Source organism: Vulpes vulpes, chromosome 13 (assembly GCF_048418805.1).
Source record: "Vulpes vulpes isolate BD-2025 chromosome 13, VulVul3, whole genome shotgun sequence".
Taxonomy (NCBI): domain Eukaryota; kingdom Metazoa; phylum Chordata; class Mammalia; order Carnivora; family Canidae; genus Vulpes; species Vulpes vulpes.
In genome coordinates this window covers 10110790-10125344 of record NC_132792.1, presented here as the reverse complement: position 1 = coordinate 10125344, position 14555 = coordinate 10110790, and the positions used below count along the sequence as shown (strand labels likewise).

The following is a 14555-nucleotide window of genomic DNA, read 5'->3' as shown; positions in this document are numbered from 1 at the left end:
AACTTAGAAAGACGTATGACAATGTAGCCAAGGCATAAAAATAACGTTCACTCCAAATTATAAGCTATATAACGAAGAAAAGGAAGGTGACTGTTCACTTTTTTGACTGTTCACTTTTAATTACACGCTACCTATGTAAAAATATATATAAATATCAACGTATCTTAACCTACATAAACAAAAGGAAAACTGTCTCTTTTGGAGGCAACGAGTACAATGTCCATCCACTCATGTCCTTTTTCTACAATCCTGACACTTTGCAGAATATCTCTGAATTACACCTGACAATAACAAAAACACAGACAAGTTCAAGGTTGGGAAATCCAAAGTCCCAAAGCTAAGTTTTCACATCTTAATTTGACAGAGCCATTTTTTTCTACTGGGGAAATAGGTAACATAAGCAAGTGTTTAATAGCAATAACCTAGAGTGCTAAAACAGAAATAATGCTCTCACAACATAGAAGTGCAACATGTTCTCATTCTTTGTTTTGTTTTAAAGAGAGTGCAGGCAGAAGCGAGAATAGCAGGAGAGGGAGACAGAATCTTAAGTAGACTCCTCACTGAGTGCAGAGCCCAACAAAGCACTGGATCTCAGGACCCTGAGATCATGGCCTGAGACGAAATCAGAAATCAGATGCTTAACTGACTGAGCCACCCAGGTGGCCCAACATGTTCTCTTTCTGTGTCTGAATCGCATACCACAAATTTCAAAACACAAATAGCTGTATATTGCGTCACCTATCAGTATTTTAAAAATAAGCAAAAGCCTATTCCATACATTAGAGTGAAAAACCAACATATGCACAAGAAAACTAGAAACTACTAATACAATCAAAATACTAGCATCCCACTTTTAAAATTTCTTAATTCTTAATATATCATTAAAAATTAGGGAAATAACTTGCAAAATCTGGCTGGTTTAAAGGCAATTCGTGTTGCTCACAAATAACAGAAGCCAGTGCAGCATTTAGTTCAGCAAACTGCGGCATGATGTCAAGCAGGAGCAGCATTATAGACCTGATCCACATCTGGCCTGGGGGCTTCAGAGAGAAGCTCTGTGCCTGGGTTGTCATACACTGCTCTCCTAATTCCAAAGAGTTCTACGACCAAAAAAAAAAAAAAAAAAAAAAATTAATCATATTCCTAGCAAAAATACTCATCCACATATAATGTATTTTGACAGAAAGAGTCCATCGGTGTTTAAAACTCTGAGCAAGAATCTTAAGTCTCTCAAAGCTTCAATTTCTTCATTTGTCCAAAAGAAGATAATACCTACACCCCCTACAATTGAGAGACTCAGAATGAGAGGCACCTGTTACTCTGACTCTTTTCCCAGGTCTTACTAGTCACGTCAGGTAAACCATACTCCGCCTGTGTAGGTACTGTTACTACCATCCTTGTAGTTCTAAGGGCCCAGTTTAAGCAACACCAGAGTATTACAGAGTTTCTGTTGGTCAATTCCACAAGTACTATTAAAATGTTCATATCAAAAGCACTACTGGAGATATAAAGTAATCAGACAATCTTTATCCTGAAAGGTTAATGACTTCCTATGGAAATAATACCTGCACATATAAAAAGTAACAAGTCCACAATAATTCTGTCCACACTATATTATTGTTAGAGACTACAATTATAATAAAAATTTAGAGAACAGTACAGTGTAAGAGAAGAAAGAGTATATTCCAAGAATAGGTTAAGTATCTTCAAATGGGGCCCATAACATCATTTCAGTCATCAAAATGCCTGGCTCTTTCCCAGAACTGAAAGCAGTTATCACAGTCTGTTCACTGTTAGTACAGCCTCTGAACTCAAGCACAATGCTTGCAACATCGTAGTCTCTGTGTGTATATGCTGAATGAGTGGATGAATGATCTAGTATTTTTTTTTAATTTTTTATAACAATTTCTTTTTTTTTTTAAGATTATATTCATTTATTCATGAGAGACACAGAGAGAGAGAGAGACAGAGACACAGGCAGAGGGAGAAGCAGGCTCCATGCAGGGAGCCTGACGTGGGACTCGATCCCTCAGGCCCTGGGCTGAAGGCAGCGCTAAACCACTGAGCCACCAGGGCTGCCCCTGAATGATCTAGTATTAAACAACATGATAAAAGATGTAAGCAGCCTGGCATAAATACAACTCATTCGGAGTTATGGTCCCATAAGACTGACCACCCTGCTAAAAGAATTTGGGAAAAATGAGCAGTAAGAAATGATTGATAGATATACAGGTAGCAAGTAACTGACAAAAATTTTTAAAAATGGGTAATTTTTCCTATTAAAAATTAAAGTGATAAAGAGGCTTTAAATAAAATATAGTAATGTGTTTTATAGATAACAATTTTTCCAGGCTGACAAAATAACTGCAATAAATGTAGATAACTGATCTCTGGATATCTAGTATCCTTTGGGGAGATACTGTACATCTGATATGTGATATTATTGCACAGCTATCTGTCTGGGTAACAATCAAATAATAGATTTTTAAAAGACTATTTAAAACACTCTGCCACAATCTTAAATGTGAACTGCTTCCTAATGGCAATTCTATAAAGATTAGAAGACCTCCAACAGACCAGATATGTTATGCAATGCAGAGTATAAAATACTGAGTAAAAGAACTGCCCTCCAGAAGATCATAGTCTACAAGAAGATATGTAAAAAATTACTACAATGGGGCACCTGGGTGGTTCAGCTGGTTAAGCCTCCGACTCTTGATTTTGGCTCAGGTCACAATCTCGTGGGTGGGTCGTGAGACTGAGCCCTGCTTAAGACTCTCTCTCCTTCTGCTCCCCACTCCCTGCCATGTGTGTGCTCCCTCTCAATACACAAACACATACTGCAATGCAGGAGGTAAAATATTATAGAACTGGAGTTCTTCGGATAAACTACAATGGGAAAACGGGGATAACTGAAGTATATTTAGAAGACAGTCTCAGAAAGAGCAATGATGTTTGAGTCTGCCTGATATGTTTTAAAAAATACCGCTACCCCAACAACTTTCAAAGACATTTTTTAAACTCGGCAAGCTTTATGTTAAATAAAACTTTTTAGGATAAACATGAGCATAACTATCAACCTGGAAAAGGGGAATATTCTATCCTCCTAAAAGAGACATCTTAAGTGTTGTTTGTCAGGAAAGGGTTCATAATAGATCAACACTAAAGTTCCTAAGAAAAAGGCCTTGCTTAACCATGAGACTGAGGCAACATCAAGAACTCCACAAACAATGGGTAGGATTTTTCTGTGTGACTAAACACAAAACACACAAGATAATTTTTTCAACTACTATTCCATCTGCAATGTACGTCTGAATCTTTATCCTCTCTTATTTTTACTTATTGAAGTTTAGATAATACCAGATTTTGACTACTCAAGCCTGAATTGACAAGCCAGATGACAGGAAAACATTTTCAAAAAAGGACATGTACTATTCTAATTCTTGAATCATCAAAGACTATCTATGTACATGTTAAAGCTCTATCTTTAAAATACACAGTTCAACATGGTTCAACAGTTCCTGGGATGAAATGGTCAGGGCAAGGGCTAGGGGGAGATTCTCTTCTCTTTTTAAAAACAACCTTACATGTCTTACAGGCTTTCTTCCTAAGAACGAGATGTCCACTAGTAGCCACAGGTTACCTAATGGGTTTAACAGATAAAAACATCAATACACACAACTACAAAAGCATCATATCATATAGGTTAACTTTATTTCTCAAAAGAGCTGATAATCTTTAAAAAAAAAAGATTTTATTTATTTGATAGAGAGAGAAGAGGGGAGAGAGCACAAGCAGGGGGAACAGCAGGGAGCCAAGCAGGGAGCCTGCTGGGTGGCTCGATCCCAGGACCCTGAAGATATGACCTAAGCCAAAGGCAGAGACACTTAACCGACTGAGCCACCCAAGTGCCCTAAGAGTTGGTAACCCTTGAGTGGAACTGTTTCTCCTAACTTTTAAAGGTTATGCAGAGATAGGCAAATAGAAAACATTCAATACTTCCAGATTCTGGCATATGTGAACATGTATATTGCATCATATTGCCTTGTACGTAGTAAGAAAGGACCGTCATTTCCTGAAATCAATGTCAACATGCATACATACTATGTTGTGTGCAAATGCAAAACAGTATATATTTGATTGTTTTATTCTCAAAACAGCATAAACACAAGAACAAAAAGCAAATCAAATTAAAACTTTTCCAAACTAGGAATTGTCTTGGCCATGTTAAATCTGTCAGGCCAAGGCCTCCAAGTAAGATACGGATAGTCAATGCAGCACAAGTGTGGAGGTCACAGAAGGTCAGCCCACAAATACTGCCCCTCAACTCCCACGACTTCCTATGTTGAGAGAATGGTTCAAAGACTAGGGATACTTGAGTAATCATTCACAGGGACAGCAACAAGGGACCAGTGCCACAGTGTCCTAACCAGACTGCTACTGTAACATAATCTGCTTCCTGCCCTCCTCTGGTTACTGTTCACTTTTTGAACCAGATTTCAAATCTCTCTACCACTAATTCTGTGAGCTACCTGGCATTATGCCAATAAATTCCCTTTTCCATTCAAATTACCTAGGAAGGGCACCAAATATCCTTGAATGAATTATAAAGAATATTCTGGACTCCTATAGGAAGACTCTCTGCCTAATTTAAAGCCATTCCTACAAATAAGCAAAACTTAACTATGTTACAAATGTAACTTGGGATTCAGAGTATAAACAATAAAGATACTCTAAAATTAAAGATTACCTACTTTTTTGAGACTTTAAAGAAGTACCTGTATCATTAAAATTTTAAGTTTCAAAGCATGAACATTAAAAAAGCATAAGAACATTCAGAAAGACAAAATACTAAGATCACTTAAAAATATATGTCTAAAAGAATTTAAGAACTTTCTGGAAAAAGAACAATGAAACACATTTTGAGAAAAAAAGAAAACTGAAATGATACTTATTTTTACAGAGTTCTCTCTACAATAAGAAGCCTTCCTTTTCGTTGTATATATATTCTAAACTCTTTCAAGAACAGTAATGAAAAGATTCTCCACCTAGGCCTACCTTTTCTTTAGACCCCTAATTCATATGCTTCCTCACTAAAAAACAACATGTAAGTATACTTTTCATTCTTTCTGAAAATATTTTACATTTCAAATCAAAAGTGGAATTTTTAGCTATTCTAAAAGCCAGCATTTCTTATATCCTAGATAGTATCCTGTAGTCATACTCAATCCCCTAATCGCTTTGGTATTTTTAAGGACTACATTTAGAAGCAAAGCACATACTAAGGAGGGTAAGAACATATTTAAAACTTTAGGATTCATTTGCTGTAAAGAAGAGGGTTATTAATATTTGTGAATACCTACCGCATACCACACATTTTGCTATAGACCATAACTTTTTCATAAAACACTGCAAAACAGATGATGTTGCCCTTTCCATAAAAAGTAAATGAGGGAGAAGCCCTGGTGGCCCAGCGGTTTAGCGCAGCCTTCAGCCCAGGGCGTGATCCTGGAGTCCCAGGATCGAGTCCCCACATCGGGCTCCCTGCATGGAGCCTGCTTCTCCCCTCTGCCTGTGTCTCTGCCTCTCTCTCTCTCTCTGCCTCTCATGAATAAATAAATAAAATCTTAAAAAAACAAAAAAGTAAATGAGGAAAATGAACCTCAAAAATTAGTTTCCCAACCCTCATGTCAGTGCTGGTAATGACTGATCTGCTGAAGCACAGATCTGACAACCCAAAGATGACATTCATAACAAAATGCCTCAATGGGCACATCCTTCTTGTAAAAATTTTTCAATGAGAGTTTTATTAGAAAAACAATTGTAACCATTATCCCGAACAAGCAAAACCTGTAGGAAGTAACCATAAGGCGATGTTTTATCTACCACTGTCCTTTAAAGTTATTCTGTGGTGACAATTTAATGTTCCTGAACTTTTATTTACGCAAGCCTATGACTTTGATCATTTTCAAATTATAAAAACTGTCGGAATTTAGAAATTGGTAGACCCAGTTTAGTGTAATTGTCAAAATTTTTCACCTAGCACTACAGCTTCTCCCCACGTCCCAGTTCTGCCACCAGCCCACTAGCCCTAGGCATTACAAGAGCAAAAGGGCTTTCCAGCCCTCCATTCCACCTTACTAACCTGAGCATAGAAGTCAAGTGTCATTAGAGGGCATGAGCACGCTCAGCTCAAAAAGTATTTAAAAGTGATCTTTCAGGAAATGCTTTCAGGAGTTCCTTGGAAACTCACCCACTCCAGCACTGGAGATCTCTCACTGCAATTCCTTGATGCAAGATAAGGCATCCCCTGTGGGAATCCACCCATTTCTTCCTCCCCCTCTGCCTCATATCACCCTGATCCTATGAGCTTCCTCTCACTAGTAGCCCTCATCCGGTCCATGGGAAACATGTACCCCTTCTGCCAAAGAGCTCAGGGAGGATGGGCAGTCCACCCACACGGTAACCTCGCTTTGCTGTGCTGCCAGAGCAGAAAGCTTCTCTTCACTCAGGCACAGAGAGACAGACATCAAGCCACCGTGTTCCCTAAACTGCACAAGTTACATATTCAGTTCTCCAAATCGTTATCAGAAAGCTCCTAACTTGAGAGGGAGTCATGAAGGGGGGTGCGGGGGGGGGGGGGTCAGAAGAAACTCCTGGCACACTAACAACCTGGTTTAAAAACACTTTTCCAATTTCCAACAACTCAGTTCAAAAACTATTCTAATTCCAGCTACCTGATTCTTTATACCAACAGATGGGGTAGGTATTAGAGGTCACAAATCCATTTTCTGGCTATTTATGCTCCTGCATGGCATCCTTAAAATTCTCTTTAGAAATATGCATCTCTCAACTTAGGGCCAAACTCAGAATAAAAGAGTTTCATTTTAACATCTTATTATATGATACATTTAGCATTTTACTAAGTTTTCCACAAAAAGCAGGAAGAAAAACCCATAATTCCACTGCATAGTTAGCCACAGTTAATGCTTTAGCATGCTACTTTCCCTTCTGTAAAGAGTCCATTTGTCATGTGAATATTTCTTAAATTTTCTTTTTAAAATCTTGTACAAAACCACTTCATTTATTAATTTCATTGAGGAATCCGGTTCTACAAAATTTCAGCATTTCTTTTTCAAACATCAAATTCCCACTAAATGAATGTAAAGGCGGCTTTTTGAAACCTGTCACTGCCACTCCCTAAACTCAAAACCTTTAATGGCTCCGTACTGCCAGATGTTTCTGACCACGAGATCTGACCTACACTCAAGATGAGAAAGTGTTTCAGAGTTTGGTCACAGTTCCACAATGGCTACTTTATCAAGGATTACAGGCTGAATCCACAAAATGCAAAAGAGCAAAAGGTGTTATTCCTTTATTAACATGGCAAAAATAAACTTGCAGCAGGGATCAGTCCTTTTATTTGCTATATGATCGCAAATAAAACTCTATCACCACACATATAGTATTTACTGGCTCCACAGTGGTAATCACAACTGCCAAAAAGTTATTCTAATGCTCAAGAGCAGATTTATAGAAACTTTAAATGTTTAGAACTGGATTTGGGGTTTAATTTTGTTAATGTTCCACACATAATCTGCCGTCCATTCAAAAGAGCACACATTAGAAAATTTGTTTTAAAGTCATCTTTCAGCAGATGAAGTGAGAAATAAATTTCAATTAACATGCTACCAAGAAAAAAAAGCACTCAGTTTTTAGGCCAAAGAATCTCTGCTCTTCTCAGAAGTGTATGTCAGTAAAAACTCACAGAATTACAGAAGTGCCTAAAGAAAGAAAAATAATCAGTTCTCTCTTAAAGTTGACAATAAATGTATTCACTCAAAAAGTACACAAGAACAATGAGCGTGGGGCAAATACTGATGTGTCTTTATGTATAACTGTGGAGGATGGGTGTGCATTCATACAACATGCATGTATGTGCAGAGATAGCTAGAAAGATGTTCACCAGAACACTGATTACTTAGATGGTGATTTTTGCTTACTTTTTCATTCTTTTTTTTTTTTTTAAACAAATGAGCATATAATTTTATTTTATTTTAAGGATTTTATTCATTCATTCAAGAGAGACAGAGAGAGAGAGAGAGAGAGAGGCAGAGGGAGAAGCAAGCTCCATGCAGGGAGCCCAATGTGGGACTTGATCCTGGGACTCCAGGACCACGCCCTGGGCCAAGGCAGGCGGCACTAAACCGCTGAGCCATCCAGGGATCCCCGTGCATATAATTTTATAAGAAAAGAATGCTATTTGTGCTATTAAAATATGGCATGAAAAGCTACAGTAATCAAGACATGTGGTACTGGCAGAAGGCTACACATATAAGACCAATAAAACAGAAAAAAAGAGTCCAGAAATAAACCCATATGTCTAGGGTCAATTAATTATCAACAAAGATACCAAGGCAATTCAACCAGGGGAAGGCCAGTCTTTTCAATAGATGGGACTGAGACAACTGGGATATCTATATACAAAAAGATGAACTTAATAAATTTACCTTACACCATATATAAAAGTTAATTAGAGGCACCTGAGTGGCTCAGTAGGTTGGGCATCCAACTCTTGGTTTTGGCTCAAGTGATGATCTCAGAGTCCAGAGTTTAAGCCCAGCAACCAGCCCTGTGACTGGCATGGATTCTGTTTGGGATTCTCTCTCCCTCTGCCCCTCCCTCCACATGCTCTCTCTCTCAATAAATAAATAAAATCTTTTCTAAGAAGTTAATTAAAAGTGGATCACAGACCCAAACATAAGAGCTAAAACTACAAAATATAAAACATTTGGAAGAAAACACAAGCATAAAATCTCACGGCCCTGGGTTGGGCCAAGACTTGACAGACACACCACCAAAAGTATGATCCTTAGAAGAAAAAGAAACTAAACTCTATCAAAGTTCAAAACCCCTGCACCTCAAAACATACCATTAAGAAAATAACAAGACAAGGCAGAGACTGGGAGAAAATATTTGCCAATCACGTGACTTATAACTGTCTGGGATAAATTGTCTTATAGCACCTGTTTAGTCTTACTTTATGACTTGAAGACAGTTTCCTGTAACACTGTAAACCAGTTACACTTGAAAAAAAAAAAAATGCTCACTTGTAAGACCCAAGTAAGAACCTAGAAAGGATCGGAGAGACCAGAGTCAGTGAAAAGACTTCATTAAGTTTTGCTTGTTTACCTCAACTAGGGAAATCTTTGAAATGTTTAAATATTTTTTTAATTACTTAAAATCATAAGCTATCTACCTACCCAAACTAGGCAAACTGAGAATGGTTTAAAAAGTTAAATTTCATTTTAATAAAATATACACAATTTTTAAACGTTGCTGTAAAGAACACTGAAAATCAGCTAAAACAAAGTTCTTAAATGAATTTTTAATTTGCTAATAGACTACTAAAGGGTCAGTGACACATACCAAAGACAGAACACTGGCCAGTTGTCACCATGACACATACTATAACGGAACTTTGGCACACCCATTTCAAAGGGTTGCCAACCCCAGGCTACATATTTTGACTATTGCTTCAACATACTGTTCTATAAATAAAAAGGAAAAGCTTTGGTTTAACTATATTCACATTTTAATATAGGAAGTCCCAATTATCAAAGAGTATTTCCAAAATGCTTCAGCCCTTGATTCTTAGACATCAAACTTTTATCCACTAATAACTTAGAAGTGGCGCCACCGTAGGTAGATTTCTTTACATTTCCAGCTCTGTACATTCATGTACACTTTAAGCCAAATGAATAGAATAAATGAAGCTGACTTTTCTGTACTTTAGAACAACTAGGTAAATAGTATTTACATAATGCCAGAACATATTAAATATTTAAGCCAAAACAAGCTTAAACGTAACAATTTTCAACAAGTTAGCTTTCAAAGTAAAATTTTTCACGTTTGTTTACAGAAAATAACTGGACAAGAGTTAGAAAATGCTGATTGATAAAATGAAGCCCAACTCCCCTTAAAAAAAAAAAAAAAAACACGAAAACTCTAAGTTTAAACCTCCCTCCAACTATGCCAACCCCTCTTAACTCCCCTAAATCTACACTGTCTTAAGATCTAAAGGAAAAGCTGCCTCATTAAAAATGTGCTTCATTAGGGGCACCTGGGTGGCTCAGGCAGTCAAGCATCTGCCTTTGGCTCAGGTCATGATCCCAAGGTCCTGGGATCAAGCCCCGTATCAGGCTTCCAGTGGAGCGCCTCCTTCTCCCTCTCCCTCTGCCACTTCCCCTATTTGTGCTCTCTCACTCTATCAAATAAATAAATAAATTTTTTAAGTGCTTAAATTGTTTTGTTAGAGGTTTCCAGAATTTTAAGTAGAGAACTATAGTTTGATACAAACAAAAACAAAGTAATCTCATACCTTGCAGCCCAAGATGGTTTTCTAACACTTCACTTTAATGTCCCTGAAATTCTTAAAAAAAAAACATGATTTTTTTCAAATCAAAAGACGCCTGGATATGTTACTCATTACTTTCTCAGAAAGTGTTAACAGTTATCAACTTACCTTGGAGAAAATACATCTCAAATGCTGATGTCCTGGCTACTGCTATTAAAGTAATAAACTGTCCTTCATCTCTTACACGGGAGTTTCATGTTTTCTACCAGCATCCATGAAAATATGGCACATGGTAACTTACTATCTTGCAATTAGGGTAAGATCCTAATTGCAAGATAGTAAGTTACCATGCATCATGGTTCTGGACAGTATTGGCAGTAAGGATGGGATGATGAGAGAGCCATCCATGACTTTCTAGAAGACAGAAGATAAAGGCGCCCAAGGGCAGAGTTCTAAGAAATGGGAAGACATTCTGAGATCTGAGAGTGGTCAGATGGTAGGTGGGGAGAAGGTGAGAATATGGATCCCTACTACCGTACCTGTTAAACAGGAGTTGAATTAATGTTTAGAGAAACCAGGCAGTGAGAAGTGGAATTGAAATAAGCCACCCAAATGGTGACTTGGTGGTTGTTCTCCTCTGGGCTGGCAGAGGAAGGGATATGCCAAGACAATGAGGCAACAAGCCCTGTGTCTCCAGATGAAAGGCAATGTGGCTGTGACTGCTGAACCATGGAATCCTCAAAACTAAAATAGATTTTGTAAGTAATGATGGCCTTGCTGCCAAAATGAAATTTTAGTTGGACCAAAAGTATTAGAAGTTCCTTTGATTTAACTATAAGGGAATAACCAAAAGTGAACACAAAGTTTTGATTACTGGTATAGCTGCTCTCTCCCTTGGTGCTCCCATCTACACCCTCCTCTTCTACTTCCCAAATTCTCCTGCTTGGCAGAAAAAAATGATAAAGGATGGGGCTGAGGTCTCCCTGACCCCTATGGACTGAAGGCTATAGGACCAGTACACTGCCTAAGGAACTTTTGAGAGGGACTCAAAGCTTTAAGGTTCTTCTAGATACAGAGAGGCACCCATGGCATCACCACCCTACCTATAAAGGGAGGGAACATCCATATTCAATCAATAGGGTTTGAGTAAGATTTACAAAGGGGAGGACACAACTTATCAGGCATATTCCTTCTCTAAAGCAACTGTTAGCATGCTACTGGCCTCTTGTGGAAACTGAATGCCTAACTCATGGAGGCCTCATGAGTCCCCAGACTCATATTCCTACTTTGGTTTTCTAACCTACTGTCCCCCACCTTGACTTACTCTAAAGGACAGTTTATAATGGGGGTCAAATGGGCCCCAGTTTCCACACCTCCAGGCTTATCTTACAAAAACGGCATTTATCATTCACTTTACCAACCCTCCTTGCCAAATAAAGGACCCCAAAGTGTATGTAAAGTGTCAACTGCCAATGTTAGGTAAGGCTCCTCTTCTCTCCTCAAATAAAATAAATTATCTGGAATCCTGAGCAACCACTGCAAAAGAAGGTAGGTAAGAGCTTAATTCAGTAGAATAGCAGCTGATAAAAGCAGATTTTTCTTTCATTTCCAATCAACCTAGATCCAGATTGGGAGTGCTTAGAGATCTGTTTCCCTCATGGTTTGTCTCCTCAGTCATCATCCATAGGACTCCGAGAAGCTGTAGGAATATGCAGGCACAGACTCAAGGCCCAGCTTCATTTCCAACGCAGCAGAAATGGGACGGTACATCACAGGGCAGAGCCCTATGCTCCCCTACGCCACTTGGGCAGAGCCCAGGGAATACCTAGGAATACCCATATTGGTATGCTTACTTTGGGATGGGTAAACTCTGTAACTAACAATGTACAGAGTCAACTGAAAGTGCATATTTGAGAATACATCTAGCTTTGTCTTAGCCCCAGAAGCATCTCAACTTTACATGAAATAGTAACACGATCTTTGAGGAAAATTTATCCCATACTCTACCACCAGAAGCAAAGTTACAGGCTCTACAGAGCCTACATCCAGTAAATCATCAAATCTTATAGACTTAATACCATTCCTCCAATGCCAATACTCAAATACTGATTAATTCTTTCCTGGACTTAGCAACAACAGTCTCTTAAATTGCCTACTTGTATCCAATCTTACTTCACTTTCAATCCATTCTCTAAAAGCTGCAGAACAAAGCTGAGTATTTCACTCTCTTCTCCCTTAAAATCCTGTAAGTTTCCCCATAGCCTTCAGTGCAAACCAACCTAAACTTGTTAACACAACTCAGGCAGTCAGGCTTACAGTTTATTTACTGTGTACCTCTTTCCCAGCCCTCCTTTACATCCTATATTAGTCATACAGATTCGGTATCCATTTCTAAAATGTACCTGATCTCTCTTATCTCAAAGCTTTTGCCTCTCCCTCATCTTATGCCCAGGCATTTCTCCCTTTTTGCCTGACTACTGGCCCACTCCTCAGGTTAGTTTAAAATGGCATTACGACATGGGCTTTTACCCGGACTCATAAGGGTACCTATGGAACACATAGCCCTGAACTCACATTGTCTATCTTTCTCTATCTTCTACTCTAAGGAGGACCCACTAACATTTTATTCACTATTATAAGCCTGCTCACGTACTCACTAACTACTTGGGGGATCAATAACAACCATATAACAAGTATTATGCTAGCTGTCAAAAAATACATTATCAAAAACAAGTTTTTTTATTTTTATTGTTTTAGTATTTATTTATATGAGAGAGACAGCAAACGCCTGTGTGTTGGAGTCAACAAGCCACTGGGGAGTCTGCTTGAGATTCTTTCTCTCCCTCTCCACCCCCACCAAAGAAATGTATTATTTTAATAAAATTTACTTTGCCATCCCTACCATATTACATTGAAATTAACATTAAAATGTCATAAGAATTGTGAGAGACATTATTATTCCCATTTCATAGATAATCTCAGAATCTTCACACTATCAGACAAGGGCAAATCAGGGCTTAAATGCAATGTTTCTACCCATACATACTAAAATTCTACAGTGAGTATAATCTCTCAATAAGAGTCCAGATCAGCAAACTGTAAAATTCACTTCAAGACATAGTAAATCACAGGTTAAATTACTGCCTTCAATTCTCTATTACTCTCAACAAACAACAGAGAAAACGCATAACTAATCCCCAAATAATAATATCTGGTAAAATGTCATAGCTTTTTTTATAGCAAATATATCCTAAAATCTTTTACTTAAATTAGTATTCAGTGTAATTAGAATTATATGAGAACATGCCAATTTATGACTGGAAGAAATATTCTAACCACAAGGAAAAGTTCAGTTTATATTTAATACCTGATATAATGCACCAACTAGAACATTATCAAGTGGAAATTACTCACATGGCAGAAAATAAACTGTACAGGATTGAAAACTTCACAGTGTTGCATATAACAACACCAGTGAATGTCATCTTTTCAAAATAAATAACTACAAAAATATATCTTTGTATTAGGTCTTCTACTTAAACAAAATCACAACATCTTTGGGAAAAAGCCATTCTCAAAAATGGTCCCACTATCAAGACATGTGATTTGTCACAAGAAAGGTGTGTTTCTAAAGAATCAATATTCTAAGAATGATTTCCTTGTTTAAAAAGTTTTACAAATTTCACTCACTTGCATTCCAATATATTTACATGAGTGGGAAAAGAGTGAAGCTACAGCCAGTGAGCAAGAAATTAAAATCCTATATATGCTCACAAGAGAGTAGAGAAGTGAACATTTTCCATCCTTTGTCAGCTGAAAAAGTTTTTAGATTGGCTGTTCTAAGTATGCCTTCTAAATATATAATATAAAATACAGGACCTCAAATTAGTACCTTGAAATAGAATTTTAGTAAAGACTACAAATCACAGAGGCCTGGGTTTATGCCAGCCTTCCTCACTCTACTTGGACAAGTTACCTAACTCTCTGAGCCTGACATTCTCAATGTTAATGAGGAGTTAACTAGGAATTAACCTAGGGTGGTTATAAAACTACCTTCATGTATATAAAGAACCTGGTATATAGTAGGTGCTCACTATCGCAGCATAATAAAGAACCAAGACCAAGTTCTATCACTTAGTAGCTGTGTCACTCTTATTATGTAACTTCAGTTTCCTAGACTGTGACATGGGAATACTAA

At 37.7% G+C, this 14555-nt stretch overlaps 1 protein-coding gene and 1 non-coding gene across 29 annotated transcripts in view; both read right to left on the bottom strand.

The window, feature by feature from the left end:
- CYRIB (CYFIP related Rac1 interactor B) overlaps positions 1-14555 on the bottom strand; it is a 143419-nt gene that overhangs the window by 58551 nt on the left and 70313 nt on the right. For 3 of the 28 annotated variants that reach the window (XM_072733928.1, XM_072733919.1, XM_072733932.1), the window contains one exon: positions 944-1100. The exons of 22 other annotated variants lie outside the window; for them this stretch is intronic. Coding sequence is in view for 1 of the 6 variants with exons in the window: in XM_072733932.1 (XP_072590033.1) it covers positions 944-1073 (130 nt within the window). In the remaining 5 variants the exon portion in view is untranslated. The remainder of the gene's footprint in view (positions 1-943; positions 1101-14555) is intronic. 3 more of the 28 variants (XM_072733929.1, XM_072733916.1, XM_072733917.1) reach the window with 1 other exon arrangement.
- Positions 12002-12201, bottom strand: LOC112916072 (small nucleolar RNA SNORA73 family). The gene has a single exon (XR_003234252.1). It is a non-coding gene; the product is annotated as a small nucleolar RNA SNORA73 family (small nucleolar RNA).